The 18,440-nt window shown below is 37.9% G+C and overlaps 1 protein-coding gene across 2 annotated transcripts in view; it reads left to right on the top strand.

The window, feature by feature from the left end:
* Positions 1-5,020: 5,020 nt before the first annotated feature.
* The window catches only part of LOC107592141 (nuclear receptor subfamily 2 group F member 5-like), a 30,878-nt gene continuing 17,458 nt past the window's right edge, over positions 5,021-18,440 (top strand). The window contains exons 1-4 of one of the 2 annotated variants that reach the window (XM_016281533.1): positions 5,021-6,059; positions 13,906-14,186; positions 14,907-15,153; positions 16,559-17,896. In XM_016281533.1, the coding sequence (XP_016137019.1) occupies positions 5,693-6,059; positions 13,906-14,186; positions 14,907-15,153; positions 16,559-16,875 (1,212 nt within the window). In that variant the 5' untranslated portion in view covers positions 5,021-5,692 and the 3' untranslated portion in view covers positions 16,876-17,896. Of the gene's footprint in view, positions 6,060-13,905; positions 14,187-14,906; positions 15,154-16,558; positions 17,897-18,440 lie in introns of those variants that run through there. The other variant, XR_001609948.1, reaches the window with a different exon arrangement.

Here is an 18,440-nt window from a genome sequence, read left to right as displayed (position 1 = left end):
TATTATGAAGACGTGTGCCAATCGTAGTCCTATGAGACTTTGACTGTAATAAACTTGACCATAACTTGACTCTTAATCTGCTCCAAAGATCAGCAGTATAATTTTTCACGATTCTGCACGTTCTCGCTTATTTCCTGTTTTTGCCTTTTTATCTGCTGCTGGACACAAAAAAGACACGAACAAAAACGCTCTGCTAAAGATGTATTGATGGTACGTGTCAGCACTGTTCCACCCAGAGCAGATCCCAACCCTCCATGGGTGGGTAATGTGTGCTTTCCAGGCAGCCGCCATGTCGGAGAAAAACAGTAAGAAAACACAAGGTTATCTGCAGATGTGACCCTCTATGTCACGCTCTCTCCGCTAGAGCCGCAGCACAGAGTCACAAGGACTTTCCCTCCAGCGGGCCTGCTTGAGTAATTTATTGCTCCATCGCATGACTGAAGTCCGGGGGTAAAAATGGCCATAAACATCACATTATGGCAGAGAGGCTGGTGGGGGTGTTTAGCAAATCTGTTACAGCCCAGTATTCTGCCTTGTTAAGCTCATTGGTCACAGTCTTCCAGTCTGATGATTTATAATCAAATATCTTTCTCCGGTGACGTGTTGTACATGAGTGCCACGTTTTGTATTTCAGGGAGTGGCAAAGTCCCTTTCCCTGTTTGAAAGATCAAAACAAAGTGCATTGAATGCAGAAAACCAGCATTGTGCTTTATTTCCCACCATGCATATTCTCATGCCTCTCTGCAGGCAGTGAATTCAATTAATACATTTCTCTAGATTTTACATAGGAGAAAAAAAACGGTTAAATGGAGCACTTATGAATATCTCCTTGTGTGACAACTAGCCCCGGTCTCCCCCACACCATCTACACACACATTCTTTTATATCTTCAATTATCTCTCAGTTCTCTTTTGGCTGCTTTTTCCTTCTCTATAGGCATCTTTTTATGGAACAGACATTCCTGTCTAAAACAGAAGCTCTTGTTTAAGGAGTCACCCTCCTAACCAATCCCTTTTTTCATCTTCCTAGGTTTGAAGCCCAGGAGCAAAGGTCAAGACCCCCTCCAGCTTCAGAGGCATGTCAGGTCATGCTAGCCACATACTCTTGCTCTCCCCGTTTAGCCCAGAAACTCCTAATAAGAAATGTGTGCGTAGACAAGTGCCTGTTTTAGTGTTGCTTCAATGAATTTTATAATAATCAGAATCTGTTTTAGCTCATTAAACCCAGAAATGAAGAGCTTCAAGAACATAAATTTTGTTCTCAAGACCTTCTTGAATGAAATATAATGTGGTATCTCAACGGAAAACTAACAGACACTTGGAGGTTATTTTTTCCTGCGGTATGCCTTACTAGATGTTGGTTATGGCATTACAATGCAGAACGTTGTGGGCTGAGCTTCAGGTGAGTGTCCAGGTCATGAGGGTCATCAGTGCCTTTACCCGTATTTTGACTAAATCAGCACATGGCAAGAGCTTCATATTGCTACCACTGTGAAAAATGAGACTTGGATGCATAAACAGGAAAAAAAAATATTAGGGAGAAATGCAAGACTCCTCAGAATAGATAAATAAATAACCAAATAAATCTAAAGGACATTGGGGTGAAGGAAGGCAACCCCATAGGGGTCAGTACAGGAACAGATAAATCTCAGTTAAAGACGCCATGCTTCACAAAGTCTAACCTCTTAATCAAGTCTAATCAGACAGAGGAAAGAGCACACCGTCCGAACAAACTACAATATGAAGCACAAATGTAAAGGCACTCATCCAAAATGTAAATCTGTCCTTATAAGGCTGTCATATTATATATAAATCGACTGTTTTTATAGACAATACTTTTATAAATTTATAGAAAAATGTCAGTGTATTGTATGTAATCGGTCTATATTATCATATATATACCGTCATATTACTTTTAATTAATTTCAAATTTAGATAACTATTTGATTTTATGGTTGATCATTTCAAGTTGCAAAACAGTTCAAACAATTCAACAGTTTAAAAAGCTTCGCAACAATCTTTGTGAGCTTTTAATTGATCTGTGAATAGATAAAAAGTTGAAAAGTGATCATTCACTACTATAACTTTAACTTTGTCCTTTCAGACAGACCCTGGACATTCAGAAAGTGGACCTTCCAGGCCATATTTTGCTTCCCGCTCAGGTTACCAAAGTGATTGTTTACGGGTACATTTTTGGACTGGCTTGTCTTTCACGTCAGAAACAGGGGCACTGAATCATGGGTCACAAACTGTCAAAGCTTCCATAAATTAACCTGCAAACCGGTGGCCTTTGCATTTCCTAGGCCATGCTATGTGGTCATGTTTACTCCCTGACCTCAATCTGGGAGTCCCTGTGCCAGTTGCTGCAGTCATCAGTCACCTCATACTAGGCATGAGCTCCCTGTGCATTTATCATGACGATCAATCAGAGCCAGAGATGTGTCTGACATATGGATGTTTGTTCTGGTGATGATAATACAATTCGATATAGCTCCATTCAATAATAGAGTGGCACTTTTTGCAGATTCAACAATGCCCATTAAATAGATTTTTTTATTATTATTTACTCGCCCACATGTTGTTCCAAGCCTGTATGCTGTTTGTTATTCACATTCATATTCAAGTTCTGATGACAAATCACATTGTTTGTTACTCTTGGTCTCTTTCCTATTTTATGACCACAGAAGACACAAGTTGACCAGCGAACAAATTGTATGGACTACATTTATGATGTTTTTTTGTCATTTTGGAGCTTGACAGACTATAAGCTGTCCTTATATGGAAAAGAGCTGCGTGATGAGCTTTCAAAAATCCTCCTTTTGTGTTTCACGAAAAAAATAACAGCATACAGGTTTGGAACAACATGAGTGTGAGTAAATAACGACCTTTAAAAGAACCTCTAATTGAATGATATTAGAAAACTAGATTCATTTCATTTAGACATTTTAAATGCCATCACTGTGTAGAATTACACATAATCACCAAATAACACCCTTGGTCACTATGCCACAGAATGATCTAATATCCAGTCAAAAGGCTAATTGGAGGACAGGTAGGGTTACATGTGACAACAATTAAGCTAAGCTAAAGGCCAACTTTATGGCCTCTAGCGCTAGAAGTGCCGTGCTAAACAGGGACAACAATAACATCAAGTTCTTTTCTTTGCATGCTGGCTAATTAGGGACCATATGTTTTGTATGTAAATAATTTATTTTCTTTAATTTCCATTTATTTACTATATGCTTCATATTTAAACCTGTTTTAACTCATTGTAAATAATGCTGGCAGTGTTATGATTGTTTTATTACTGTTGTTTTGGTAAGGCATCAACACAAAGATGACTGTTTACTTAGCATGAATGCTGGACAGAGAGCGAGGCATAACTGTTTAAACTGGTTTATGGAATACTGCACTTACTCATCGAGGGAAATTTCCCACAGTGGCGGAGGTGGGAAAATATTAATGCATCTCTATGGAACTGAGGTGCTCTTAAAGTTTTAATAAAAATATATAGATATAAAAATACAAAGCATATCAAAAAAATCTCTCTGATAAAGCCATCACATTTAGTGCTTGTTGCATAATGATTACATCTATGTTACCACCAGTTAATTTTCTTATCCTAATTTATTTTCCCCAGTATTAGGAATTTGTGTTTATCGTAATTACTTGTCGCAGTGCAAATGGTTTGTAAGAAGTAAACAGTTTTTTTATTTTTTATTTTATGTAACAAATAGTTTCATAAAATGTCCATGACATAGGAAAGGAAGTGTTTGCCTAATGCATAAATATAACTAGTTGGAGACATTACAAAAACAAGAGCGAAGCTTAAAAATATTGTATTTTGGCAAATGCAGTATTTTCATGAAGCAGTCAAAAATAATTAAAATAATCCAAAAATGATTCTGCAATAAATTAAGTCCACATTTACTGCATGAATATACACAATCAAATTAATTTAGAAGACAATCCCAAATAAATTCTTGTTGAAGTAACTTTGAATCATTTAGAACAGATGGCAATTTTAATTTGCATACAAACAAGGCTTTCAATAATTATGACATCAGTTAGTTCAATGCTTCCTACACTTCCTCACAGCTTTTAAGTGTAATGGTAAACCCAGTGCATGTCACTGTAATTTACACTGTGGCCTTTTGTGCATTAACAGCTTCCCAGTATGCTCATTACAGACTAAACTAACAGAAGGGAAGACTCCTGCGAGGAGCCTTTGTCAAATGGTGTGAACTCTAACACCTCCACGACACACTAATAAAAACAAGGTAACTAACATATAGATCCCCTCATTTTCTTTTTCTCTCTCTATAATTAAGTAGACAACAATGCACAAATCGTTTTGTTTGTTTATTTATTTTGTACTGAAGTAATTAAAAGTGCACAATACACTTGTTTATGTCTTCGATTAAAATTCAAATCGAAAGTCTTTTATGACTAAATTGAATGCGGACCTTTTGAAATTATTATTATTGAAATGTACCAAACGATACCTTTTTCTAACAATAGTTTCTGTTTGAATTTTGAGAATTAACTGTTATGACGAGAATAACATCAAAGATTTTAATGTGCAGTACTTAATTTTTTTTTTTATAAATAAATAAACAGTCTCATATGTAACATATGGAACTGAATTCTCTATGAATTCTATACCAGAACATTATGAAATAAAGTGTTAGATAACAGATTCAAACTGTAGAATTCACATTTGCCACATAATCAGTGTTAATGTCTCTTCTCAAGATATCTTGAGATTCTCTCTGCTTGAAATTGTTAAACAATTCTCATTAATCGTGCAAGAGCAGCGCCTTTGTCCAATTGGACAAAGACCTTTTTTTCTTGCATCTCCACTGACCAGTTGAGAAGCTGTACGAATTCAAGCCCCGCCCCATGCGAAGGCGTCATATACTAATATGGTCACTATATCCTTATATGGAATGTGGTGGGCGGAGCTCCGGTAAACACGGCTGTTTAGTGTCACTTTCACCGAATTCTTATCTACGGTTCTCAGAGATGAAACGGACAGCTCGCGAGTGAAACACGCCGAATCTTCTCTTGTAAACAACATACAAGTTTGGACGGATTATTTAGGAACATTCCTGGTACAAAGAACTGTCATAGGCCTACGTAACGAACGTATTCATTTTCATTTACACGTTTTATTTTCCGCAATAATATTTCGTGCGCGCGCTTGTTTATGATTTGGTATCGGGTCAGTGAGATGACTGGCAAACGCTCTTTATTTGATCGTCTCCTTTAAATACCTAATAATAATAGCCTACATGCACCCGAGCGCGAGTTAGCCTATCTTACATTTAAAGCAAAACTTCGCGTGTGGGATTTGGAGATCGTGAAGTTTCCGACGGATGGTCTTCTCGTGTTCGCGCGGACATTCTAGCTCAGAATTGACTCTATTCGGAGCGACTGGAACTTGAACATGTTTTGGGGATTTCTCACACAATAATTATGCCACCTTCCTATTTACTTTGTATATATTCCATGCCCTCTTCTGAGTAGAGAAGTGAAGTTTCGCTCTGTCAAGGTTTTGTCGTCGGAAGGTCTGTGAGGTGGGAAGTCCAGAGATCTCCTCGAGCGTCGTTCAGGATCGTGTGAACTCTCCTCTGCGCTTGAAAGGAGTCGCATTGTATCGGTCGTTACCACAGACAGTGTTGCGGGATAGCATGGCAATGGTAGTAAATCAGTGGCAAGAGAACATTTCGGCTGATCCCGGGTCCCAGCTGCAAATGTGCAGTCAGGAGCCCGGCGGGACACCGGGAACTCCCTCGGGTTCAACCCCGGGCAACGACGCGCTCTCCGGGGACAAAATTCCCAATGTGGACTGCATGGTTTGCGGGGACAAGTCCAGCGGCAAACACTACGGCCAGTTTACCTGCGAGGGCTGCAAGAGCTTCTTCAAGCGCTCGGTCAGACGGAGCCTGAGTTACACCTGCCGGGGGAACCGCGACTGTCCCATCGACCAGCACCATCGGAACCAGTGCCAGTACTGCCGGCTGAAGAAGTGCTTGAAAGTCGGAATGAGGAGAGAGGGTAAGACCTGAGAGGGTTTAACTGCTGCATGCGTTTGACAAATGCACTTTTTAAAAACCCGTGATAGGATAAACCTGATCAGAAATGTAAAATGTTTCAAATATTAGGCTATAGTTGAAGCTGGGAGACATTACAAAAAAATGGTGTCAAACCAAACCACGGGAACCATCACAATGGCATTTTGGTTCTAATTTGAACTTTTATTCTAAACATCTTTTCCATTATGATCTTTTACATCATAGTTGCTATACAATTATTGTAGATAATTTAGTCTATAAGTCAGTCTCTTTCAAACAGAATCCTTATGTAATTTTTCTTAAAGTCTGACGTTACAGATATCATGTTACCAAAGTGTTTTTAACAACAACTGTTTTAGCCGTTGTAGTGGAAAATATGGTTACCATGGAATATGTTTGTAAGCAACCCTCCTTTTTTCTTTTTCTTTTCTTTTTTCACAGTAGAATTCCCACTAGAATTGAAAAATGATGTTTAATTGCTGCTTGTAAGATCAAAGTGATGAGTTCATTACGCTTCATTTGACCTTATTACTGAACTAAGAAATTCTGAAAACTCATTAAGTTAGATATGACAAATATTATTGAGTAGTGGCTATTTTACTGTCATGCTTAAAACTAAAGTTGACCATATCTAAAGAACCTGCAGTGTAACATCAAAAACATTTTCTCCAAAGAACTTGAAAACACTACAAAAGGTTCTTCATAAGAATGATAAACATAAACACCATTAATGAATGTTTATTTTATGAGCGTAGTGATGGAATTTTTTTTCTTCCAGCTTCTATGTTTAAAAGCTCTTTGCAGCACACGTTTGTTTTTAATAATGTAGCTATTTAATAATTCGTTTTAAAATAGAATTTTTCTTTTATTTATTTATTTTTTACAAATGAATCAAGAAAATTCCTTGTTTGCCGTTTAAGCTGAGTTTAAATACTCATTTGTGCAATAATTCTCAAAAATGGTCCATTTCAAATAAAGTTTAAATCGCTAAGGTTTACTACTTTTTCAGTTTTCAGTATTATACTATTTAATAAGTTGTTGTCCACTCTGCAGTTAATTGTGAAAACTCTGCCAAGTTCCTCATTCATTTGGGTTATGAAAATTAGATTTGTCTATTTCAGTCATGATTTCAGACTGAAAGAACCAGAGAAAACCTCTTTCTCCTCCTTTTCTAGTCTGTTGACCTTTGACATGAATATGAGCTTCATATTAGAAGACCGTTTCAATGACAAATATGGGTCCATAATTATTCTGTAGCCAAATCTATAATATTGCATTTCTGTCAAAGTAGACACTAACCTCTAACTCAAGAGAGTCTTCTGAATTGGCTGCTTCAGGGATTTTCCAATCATCCTTGTAGTGGCTTGTTGAATTAGAAAAATATCAACATAGTTTCCCAGTGAATAGTGGAGACCGGGGCTAGTTGTCACAAAGGAATGAGAGTCATACGAGTCCAATACTCAGTGGTTTTATTTTTTGACATTGGTTTATGTTTTTATAGGATTTATTAATTATAATTTGTTTCATGACTTGTTTTGTCTCTCATAATTGATTTACTGTTTAAATTTTTTAAATAAAAGCCTATGACAGGCTGTTCCATTGTGACAACTTACCCCATATAGTGTGATGAATTTATTTGAAACTAAAATGTAAAACCATTGAAATCATTTAGAATGGCAGTATTTATGTTTTGCACTTTTATTTGAATTTGTGAAAACATCAGCCGCCTCAACAGTTTAGTTAAGCCAAGACATTGCTTAAACGGTCTGCATGCATTTATTTAAATCTATAATATGCATTTTCTTCTTCACTAAGGTTGTGTTGCATTTGTACAGACAAAATAGATATAGACAGGCCTCACTGCTCCCTCCTTCTTTTCATTCATAAATTATGTCTTCTCTGAATTATGCAATTCAGTCACTTGCAAAAAGAAGCACCTTGTAGTGAGCCATTACAGATAATCTGCAGTCATAACACAGTTTGAGCCAAACAAACAAAACACTTGCTTCATGCACTGTGGTCCTTGCATGAGGTTTATGTTTAATATTCACATATCCATCCATATGGCCTTTAGTGAACAATGTTTTGTAGCACTTCCTAAAGATTCCTTCCAAGGTTCAAATTGATGCGCTCACAGTCTTTGATACAGTAAGTTTGTTTATAGATAAATGAATAAACGACATAAATATCATAAAATATTCATAGTTTGTGATACAGTTTCCACTCAAGTGTCGTGTCTGGGCTCCTTAAATATTGTATAGTATATGAGTCAATATGAGTGTAGTATGAGTGCAAAATAAATCCGATTCTGTGCACCTGGTTATTGCAGGTTGATCTAGTTCACAAGTTCATGTAATCCTTGAGTGTTTTATGTATATATAGATTTGGCGGGCTTTAAGATACTCTAAAAATATCCCTGCACTACTTGATTAAAGGAAGATGGAAATATTAATGCATAGAGAGTTGGTAGTCAATAGATCAAGTAAATGGTTCAGATATCAGGCAGATAATGCCTTTGACAGTATAGATCAGTGGCTCTCAGTTCCAGTCCTGGGGTACCACTGCTCTGCACATTTCTCCCTTATCTGACGCCCTCGGTTCAGTTAATGGATCTGAATCAGGTGCGTTAAATAAGGAAGACATACAGAATGTGCAGAGCAGTGGTACCCCAGGACTGGAATTGAGAACCGCTGGTATAGATCATTGCTAGCTTTAAAACACTTGAACTTTTGCATGGCTTGCTTGTTATGGATGAGGTCAAACGCATTTCTCTATAAGGTTCTTTGTTTTCTCCAGCGCTCAGAAATCCCACTCTCTTCTCCTACGAGTTCATCACGTGCGTTTGGTAATGAATGGAGTAGAATCACGCTGCGGGTTACACAGACCCTCACATACGTATGTACTCACATACATATGTACTTTTTAGTGCAGATTTCAGACAGAATGAATGAACAGAATGTGACCTTTCTCTATTAAAAAATTGATGGTTTTACAACCTGATTCTACATGAGAACCTTCTGGGGATGTTCTATGGAAACTTCAAAGAAGCCAGAAGTGCGTCAGTTGATGTAACCCAACATAAAGTGAAATATCTGTCATTATTTACTCATCCTCAGGTTGTTCCAAACCCATATGATGCCATTTTATCTGATGAACACAAGTGAACATTTCTAAAAATTATTTACTCATAAATAATGAAGAATATAGGTTTGGAATCTACACAGCAATGCCGTAAAAAAAAACGAAAACATTTTCGATTCCCCAAAGAGCCTGCAGTGAACAGTTCTTCTTGTTATAAAGACCATTTTAATCTAAATAACTTTTTCCAATATAAAGGTTCCATTAAAGCTTCTATGGATGTTAAAGATTCTTCATGGAACCATCAACGCCAATAAACCTTTTTAAGAGTGTAAATGTAAGTAACAACAGATTGATCTGAAACTCAAGACCAGAAGGATTCAGCTAGTGCGTTCATGTCTTAGACTCACAGAGATGATCTTCCTCCTAGCGCTCCTCTTCTTCGATCGCTCTACCTGTTTTTACACCTTACGGCTGCTCTTGACATGACTGACATTCCAGCCTGACAAAGGGCACTTCTGATTGAAAGAAAGCAGTGTGATTGCCTTGTCAGTTCCACAGGCTTCTGCAAGTACGTGCATCTGCTGGAATGCTCTGTGCGGAAGGCCGTGACCTTTGTCAGAACTAGAAAACGACCAGTATGAACTGAATGAAGTCTGACATTCACAGCAGAAGTGCTGGCATACAAAATCTCATAGACTTACATTGAATGAGGGACTTGAGTCATATAGACCAGAATATATAGAGAATATAATATTTTTTGACTTGAGGCAGTAAGCAGATGGGTTATTAATGAATTAAAACATTTTTGCAATTGAAATAAAATAAATGTTAACTGTAATAAAACACAGTATTAAAAGCTAATAAAAATGGCAAACACAACAAAATTGCTAAAACTCTAACTAAAAAAAATAAAACTAATAATAGATAATAGTATGTCAGTGATACTAAAATAACACTCGTAAGCAACCAACCACAACAATCTCAAAAAAAAAAAAAAAGGCACAAATCTATTTCAAAAATGTAATCCAAGCAGATTTTTGTATACGGTTTCATGCAGAATGGCCCAGGATGTGCAAATGTCACATTAGGATTTTGGCAGATGTCCGCCACGTGCTGCTTCTGCCGAGCGCCTCTGGAAATGTGCTGAAACTGTGACTTCATCCCATGACCTATAAGTCAGTCACTTCCCATGTGCAGGGTGAAATATAGGTCAATGGAAAGTAAACATTAATAATAGACAGGATCATAGCAAAGTCCAAATGTGACGGCTCTCTGTGGGGTTTGGGTAAATATCACTCTGCCACCTGGTCGATTGGCTAATCCTGCTGTTCAACCCGTTTAAACAGGTGACCGCCGGCAGAGGTGACTCTTCCTTCTAGCTGATTTGCTGTGTAACGTAAAGCCTTGTGATTCTTCAAACACTGTGGTGTTCAAAAGTCTGAGACCTCTTTTTCTTTTTTAAAAAGGATTTAAACAAAGTTTTAGGAATCTGGAAAATTGTAAAATAAAGAAATTATAATGTAAAACATTTTTGCACTGTGTCTAACTAAAAAAACAGGGGCATAACAATTATTAAGACATTGCTTTTACTCTATTGTTATGCTAAAAGTTGTTATTGTTAACAAACTATGAAAATACTATTTATTAATTGAAATAAAGCTTTTAATAAAAATGAATATAAATATTAGATGAAAAACTGCAAGTTGCAGTACTAAAACGACTAAAATTAAAAAGAAAATAAGAATAAAAAAAGAAAAGAAAGCTAAATATAACCATTTAAAAAAACAACAATGTCAAATATTATTATTATGGTATGTTGGAGCTCCATCACAGCCTGTTTCAGGAGAGAACAACAACAGTGAAAACAAATGAGTAACAGGAAGGTCCAGCTACCGTAACTATTGACCTTTGAGTGTGAGTCGTGTTAGCATGTTCACTTATTGATTTATCAGAGCCTCATAGGAATGCAGATCAACTTCAGCTCTGAAGAAATGTATGCTGCAGGAGTGCCTGATTAAATTTGCTCTCTTTTTTTTTTTAAGTTTTCCATCCCGAGTTTCTGTTCTGCTTTATGCAGAGAGAAATAATGTGAGGAAAAGGTCCAGGAAAAAAAAAACAAAGACTTCTACATTGTTACAAAAAAATATTTTACATAAATGCTTTTCTTTTAACTTTCTATTCATCAGAGAATCCTAAAAAAGGAAATGCTTGTAGTTTCCACAAAAAAATATTAAGCAGCACAACATTTGATTAATTGATAATAATAAGAAATGTTTGTAGAATGACACTGAAGACTGGAGTAATGATGCTGAAAATTCAGCTTTGCATCACAGGAATAAATTACATTTGAAAAGATATTCAAATAGAAAACAGTTATTTTACATTGTAATAATATTTCACAGTATTACTGTTTTTGTATGTATTTTTGATCAAATAAACGCAACATTTTGCATTTATTTTAGTTTTCTTTCAAAAACATAAAAAAATCCTACTGACTCCAAACTTTTGAACGATAGTGTATTAACTTAAAGGCACAATATGTACAGTGGGTACGGAAAGTATTCAGACCCCCTTAAATTTTTCACTCTTTGTTATATTGCAGCCATTTGCTAAAATCATTTAAGTTCATTTTAGAACCATCTCAAGGATGATCAGAAGAAATGGACATCACCTGAGTTAAATATATGAGTGTCACAGCAAAGGGTCTGAATACTTAGGACCATGTGATATTTCAGTTTTTCTTTTTTAATAAATCTGCAAAAATGTCAACAATTCTGTGTTTTTCTGTCAATATGGGGTGCTGTGTGTACATTATAATGAGGGAAAAAAATTAACTTAAATGATTTTAGCAAATGGCTGCAATATAACAAAGAGTGAAAAATTTAAGGGGGTCTGAATACTTTCCGTACCCATTGTAATTTTCACCGCTAGAGGGCGTGTATTCAAATAAACAAAGAGACAAAGGCGTAGTTTGATGATGCTGTGACTGAGTGTGGAATCATGGCAGTTGTGGCCTTCATCCCCGCAGCCGATGCAATCCGACGGGACTCGGGCAGAAATCATGTTCATGGATGAGCTAATGATTTGGTAAAGTAGTAGAATGAAGCAGGGTGAGGGTGAAAGCCGTCGAAGCGAAACGAGGCGCTGAACGAGCGTGACACACGGCTTGAAAGCAGCGGAGCTTTTATTATGCCACAGTCGACCGCTTCCACTACTTCCGGTTGTGCGTATGTGGGGTAAAGCAGCGCTGTTTTATCATACTAGATACATTTGAAAGTTCTGTTATAATGCTACTCTGTGCGGTCGTCATCGGTCTATTTAAACACACAACATATTAAAGCATCTTTGGTGTTTCCATGTTTTCTACAAAACAAAACCGGAAATCGAGGGGTTATGACGTCACTGGCAGGCGACACAATGACACTATGGACACGGTCCGTGTCACTAGTTAAATTTGCTTATTTCTCTGGATTTAAACATTCTTCGAAACATTTGGAATAATGTAAGTACACAAGTCAGCAAAATATATAACACTCTTCTAGTGGTTTTTGGATATTTTAATAAAAAAATCTTACATATTGTACGTTTAAGATAGCTGTACTATTGTTTGTCCACAAATGACATGCATAAAACATCTTCTGCTATACTGTATAAAACAAGAAAAAGAAAAAGCTTCTGTCATTCATGTTGTAAATTATGTACATTATAAAAGCATTCATTTTGTGGCTGCAATTTCCATAACTAAAGTTTCTGAATCCTCATCATTCTGTTTCTCCACTTACTCTTCCTTCCTAAAGGAAACTGTGAGTGTATGTCATATCATAATAAGAGTGTTGTGGGCTTGTTCCTTCCTTTTAATCACTATTGTGAGCTCTGATCTTGTGTGATTCCATAGCTAGAGGGTTACTGAGTGCCTGTATTGTTGGTCGTAGTGGGTGTTTCACTGGATGGCTGCCCTAATCTGATTGGTGGGCTGATGCTGACAATCTCAAATATCGGTCAATTAATCTGCCTGGATCTGCCTACACTTTCTGTATCTGTAGTTTCTCAGCCCTTGTTCCTCTTTTTAGTAATTCTTTCAACCTCAACTCCCCCTTACCTTTAATCTGATTCAGGGTTTGCATTCTTAAAATGTGCCAAACATATTTTATATTCAAATAAATATGTTTTATTCAAATGATTAAAATAAAATGATACCTTCAGGTCCTGGTCTGTCATTTATGAGAAACAACTGAGATAATGTTGACACACTCCAAACTCTATCTGTCTGTCTGTGAAACCTCTGAGCAGAAACGTTTTCCTCTGGGTTTTTGTCACTCTCTCTTACACACACACAGTCTCTTTTCCATTCTGTGTTCATTTCCTGCTCCCTCTGGTTTATAGTAAATGGAGTTATTGGCCAGACAGCAGGATAGCTAAACAGGTGTTTCCCAAATGGGCACTGGGCTGCGTCATTACAGGAATGGCCTCTGCTTTCCCCTTCGCCTCTGGCTGAACCATTTGTTTGAAGAAGTGTGAAAAACACCATTTCACCCATAATGTTCACTCACTCATTACTCATTGATGGATAGCAGAGGGGTCGGCATCTCTCTGATGGGTTTCACAGATGCTATGACTGCAGTCACTTAGACATTAGAAAGCAGAAGGGGACTTGATCTATTGTAGCGGATGGATTTGGTAGTTTTTGCAAGTAAACACATCAATATTCACTTCTAATGGCTCTTTGCTTTTTATTTTCTCTACCACAGCTGTCCAAAGGGGTCGTATGTCCAACTCGCAGTCCAGTCCAGGACAGTACCTGAGCAACGGGAGTGAACCTTACAATGGGCAGCCATATCTTTCGGGCTTCATATCTTTGCTCCTACGGGCCGAGCCGTACCCCACGTCCCGCTACGGAGCCCAGTGCATGCAGTCCAACAACCTAATGGGCATTGAGAACATCTGTGAATTGGCCGCCCGTTTGCTCTTCAGCGCTGTGGAGTGGGCGAAGAACATCCCTTTCTTTCCTGACCTGCAGCTCATGGACCAGGTAAATCAAGTTCATTTTTACTTTATATTTTTTTGTATTTTTAATTGAATTTTATATTCTTAAATATTTTCTATTTATATTATAAATGAATACATATATATTTTATTTTAATTTATTTTATAAACTGGTAAAATAAAGTAAAATTTTACTTAATATAATGTTTATCTTATCTAATATTTTTTAATATTTGTATTTAACATTTTTTATAATTTTATTTTATTTTATTTGAAAAGTGGTAAGAGGGCCTGGTAACATCAGCTGAAAAGAAAAGTTAGAAAATTTTTTTTTTTGCATTTGTAACATGCTCTGATTAACTGTTTACAATAACACTAGGAACATGTATTAAGAAATTAAATTAGCAATAAATATATATAAATCATTACTGTGGTTTTACAATGGATAAAGGCTGAATTCCGTAAACGCACAGTAACACACAGCCTTGAGTGGTATATTGCTAACAATGACAATAATAAAATATAATAAAAGACAGCAATGTTTTTTTATTTTCAATTTATTAATTAATTTATAATTGTGTTATATTTATGTAATTTTTCTGCCTAGTAATATATATTTCTTATTTATTTTATGACTTTTGAACAAGAAACGCACACATTTGTATTTATGGATTTTATATTTTAAAGTTTTTTTTTCAGTGCTTTTCATTTAAAAAAAAATACCATCTGTAGCAATCTCCCACATGTGTGCCTTTTTCGTGTGTAGGTGGCGCTCTTGCGCATGTCGTGGAGTGAGCTGTTCGTTTTGAATGCTGCTCAGTGCTCTATGCCGCTGCATGTAGCGCCCCTGCTGGCCGCTGCTGGTCTACACGCCTCCCCCATGTCAGCCGAACGGGTGGTGGCCTTCATGGACCACATACGCGTCTTCCAAGAGCAAGTGGAGAAATTGAAAGCCCTTCAGGTAGACACGGCCGAGTACTCCTGCCTGAAGTCCATCGTACTCTTCACCTCTGGTAAGACTAACTAACCTTAAGGCTACTTGGTTTGATTAGTATTTACTGTATGAGTTGATTTTAGAAGCACAGTTTCCACTTCAATAATACCATTTAGAAAACACCTGGACCTGTTTTGTTGATCTGTTTAGGTCTAGTTATCAGTAGTACTGACTATTTGTGAGGTTTCCAATCGTGTTTGTTATTAAATAAACAAAATAAATAGAAAGGGTACCTGATTACATAACATACATAACAGTACAGTACAAATAACGTGTTACATCCAAAACATTCACAACGGGCAGAATTTCCTGTGCCGCTGCCAAAACTTTGGTACAAAGCTCCAGACTCTGAGATGTCTTGCCCACTGGTTTAGATCATTTCTGATTCCGTGCTCTACCTATCAGAAAACCTTTTCCAGCCCAGACCTACACTTTTCCAAATGGATGGCTGAACTCACCACTCTCGATTCATTTTTTTTTATCACTCAATCCTTCACGCTTCCATCTATTATTGAAACCAGGCAAGCACCCCCCCGCCCCAGCTCAACGTCCACCAACATGACTGAATTATGCATGCTGAGTTGCAGCAATAGGGATTCGCTTCAGTCTGGCTGTGACCTACATAACCTCTGTAGCCCAGGGCATCAATGTGATCCATCCTGCAATTCCAGCCAAAGCCCCCCTCCACCCCTGCCGGGACTCGCAGGCATGAGCTAACAGGGACAGACAAACTCTTGTGGCCCGTAACCTCAGCCCAAACCTCCTATAACCTCACATCACCCGACAGGCCTCTAATGTCAGCCAGTCACCCTGATTGCCCAACGCAATACAGTGGCAGCTCCCAGCACGTGTTCACACTGTGAAACACAAAGACAGAGGGGGATGCCTTTGCCATCCAACGCCAGCGCGAGGGGGGCTGGTGTAGAAGCACGCAAGGCTTGTCACCGCTGAGATTACGCCAGGGACTGACGCATCAGTGCCCCCTTTACAAAATGCTCCCTACCGTAACTATAGATGTCTTTATCAAGATTCATGGGACAGAAGTGGCGGTTAGGTCCCGCTCAGCGGGTATCCTCGCCCTCATAGAAATATGAAGCAATTAATCTTTTGTTATCAGAACTGAAGCTCAGCAGAATTAAGTGTACGCGTACACCAATGATAAGTAGCATGACAGAGAGAATGACGTAGGGGATCATGCCTTAAACACCTGCAATTTTACAGATGTGTCTTTTTCAGTAAGAACCCGCAATCCCCGCAATCCAGTTTAACTAGGAGTTAATGCACTGATGGATGGATAGATAGATAGATAGATATTGCTAAGCAGATTGTTTGATTGATTGATGGATAGATAGATGGAGATAGATGGGTTGATAGATACTACAGTATTCCTTAATTTTCCCATCTGTTTTTACTTTCTTCTTCAGATGCCATGGGTCTGTCTGATGTGGCCCATGTGGAGAGCATCCAGGAAAAGTCCCAGTGCGCTCTTGAGGAGTACGTGCGGAACCAATACCCCAATCAACCCAATCGATTCGGCCGCCTGTTGTTACGACTGCCCTCCCTGCGCATTGTTTCTTCTCCCGTTATCGAACAGCTGTTCTTTGTGCGACTGGTAGGCAAAACGCCCATCGAGACCCTGCTGCGGGACATGCTGCTTTCCGGCTCCAGCTACAATTGGCCTTACATGCCCGTCCAGAGAGACCGGCCCATCTCGCTCCATTACAATGAGAACGGGCCCTGATCCCGCCCCCATAATCCATATCATACCCCCGCCGCCATGGGGTCATGGCCAATACAGAGAATCTGTCAGCAAGCCACACCCCTTTCTGCCACATCATCACCTGCTCACTTACCTGAAGCACCAGCCGTTTGTTTTGTCAATGGGTATGGACCACAGCATTCATATAGACACCGGAATGTTTCCTACAGATGTTTTCTATGAACACGGATTGTTTGGCCCAAAGTGCCACATCCATTCCTGATTTTGACTCAATCAGAAGCCATTAAAGCTGATGCCAAAACTTTACCAGAACAACTATTAGATGGACCTCGAAAACCGCACCACTTGTATTAACGGGAGAGTCAAGATTCTGTCCGTTTGGTTGGGGGTTTGTATTTCACCCCAAGTACAACCGAGAGAAAGGCATGACTCTTGCAGGACTCGTTGGAGAGAAAGCCATTGCCAAAGTAGGACAGGCAACCAAACTCTCGGGAGCATTTTGTGGAACTAATGACTAAGGTGAAATTCTCTTTGTCTTGTTGATTTTTGCATTTAGGTCTCTGATAAAGTGGGAAGACTTGAAAGAGGCACTTGAAACCAGCCAGATAACACTCACTTTCCGTGCTTTTCTCAGCTGCATCCAAATATTCAGCACATCTAGACAGAATGTTGCCATGTCAAGCACAACATGCGTCTTGTTAAATACAGGTGTTTAGCTCCTGTAGCTTCAAGAAAAAAACACTAGGGTAAAATAGGGAATTCTGGAACATTTGGGAATGACAGGAAAGCTCTGATGTGTCCAAGCCAACATAGTCTATGCTAACATTACCATATTCTAGCTGGGTTGTCTTAGGATAAAGTCTCATTTAATTGTGTAAAGTGTTGAGTGGGCAGTCAAACGTGCAAAAATGACCCAGATTACCCTAATTGACCCGACAAACTCAAGACCTCAATTATGCCAATAGTCTGCCTTTGATGACCAGGTTTATTGTGTAGCATACTGTTGGTTTCAGCAAGTATTTTTGTTACTTTCTTGCTCGTTTGAATATGTTTAAACCCCATTGTCACATTTTTTAACATGGCACTACAGCTTTTAAGGCAGCATTTGGATATAAAAGCCATTGGGACCTTTAAAAGCAGGACCTGTTGTATTAGTTCACAGAATATTTCTATCAAAGTATGTTTTTCTGTATTTTAGGTTTGGAAAAATGAATTCATTAAATAAAATCTGTCATTCACAGAATAGCTGCTGTTGTTTTTTTGTGGCATTTTGTTCCTGTTTCACCTTTTATTCTCCTATTATTCCATTTTGGGCCAATCGTTAATAGTTTTTACATGTTTTTTTAAGCCACTGTTGTACATAAATGCTGATGCATCTGGCTGAATGAAATTCAGTATTTAACTCCATGGCAAAAAGCATTCAATTTTTCCAGGTCAATGTTCCTAATACCATGATTGATGGTAAGAACCACTGTACAAACATATTTGAATTGGATTTGCACTAAACAGATCAACATAAATCTTGTCAAACTAGAAAATGTGTGTATATATATATATATATATATATATATATATATATATATATG

Source organism: Sinocyclocheilus grahami, unplaced genomic scaffold (genome assembly GCF_001515645.1).
Source record: "Sinocyclocheilus grahami isolate Dianchi unplaced genomic scaffold, SAMN03320097.WGS_v1.1 scaffold150.1, whole genome shotgun sequence".
Taxonomy (NCBI): Eukaryota; Metazoa; Chordata; class Actinopteri; order Cypriniformes; family Cyprinidae; genus Sinocyclocheilus; species Sinocyclocheilus grahami.
The sequence above is the reverse complement of the archived record's forward strand: the minus strand, read 5'-3'. Positions and strand labels throughout refer to the sequence as shown.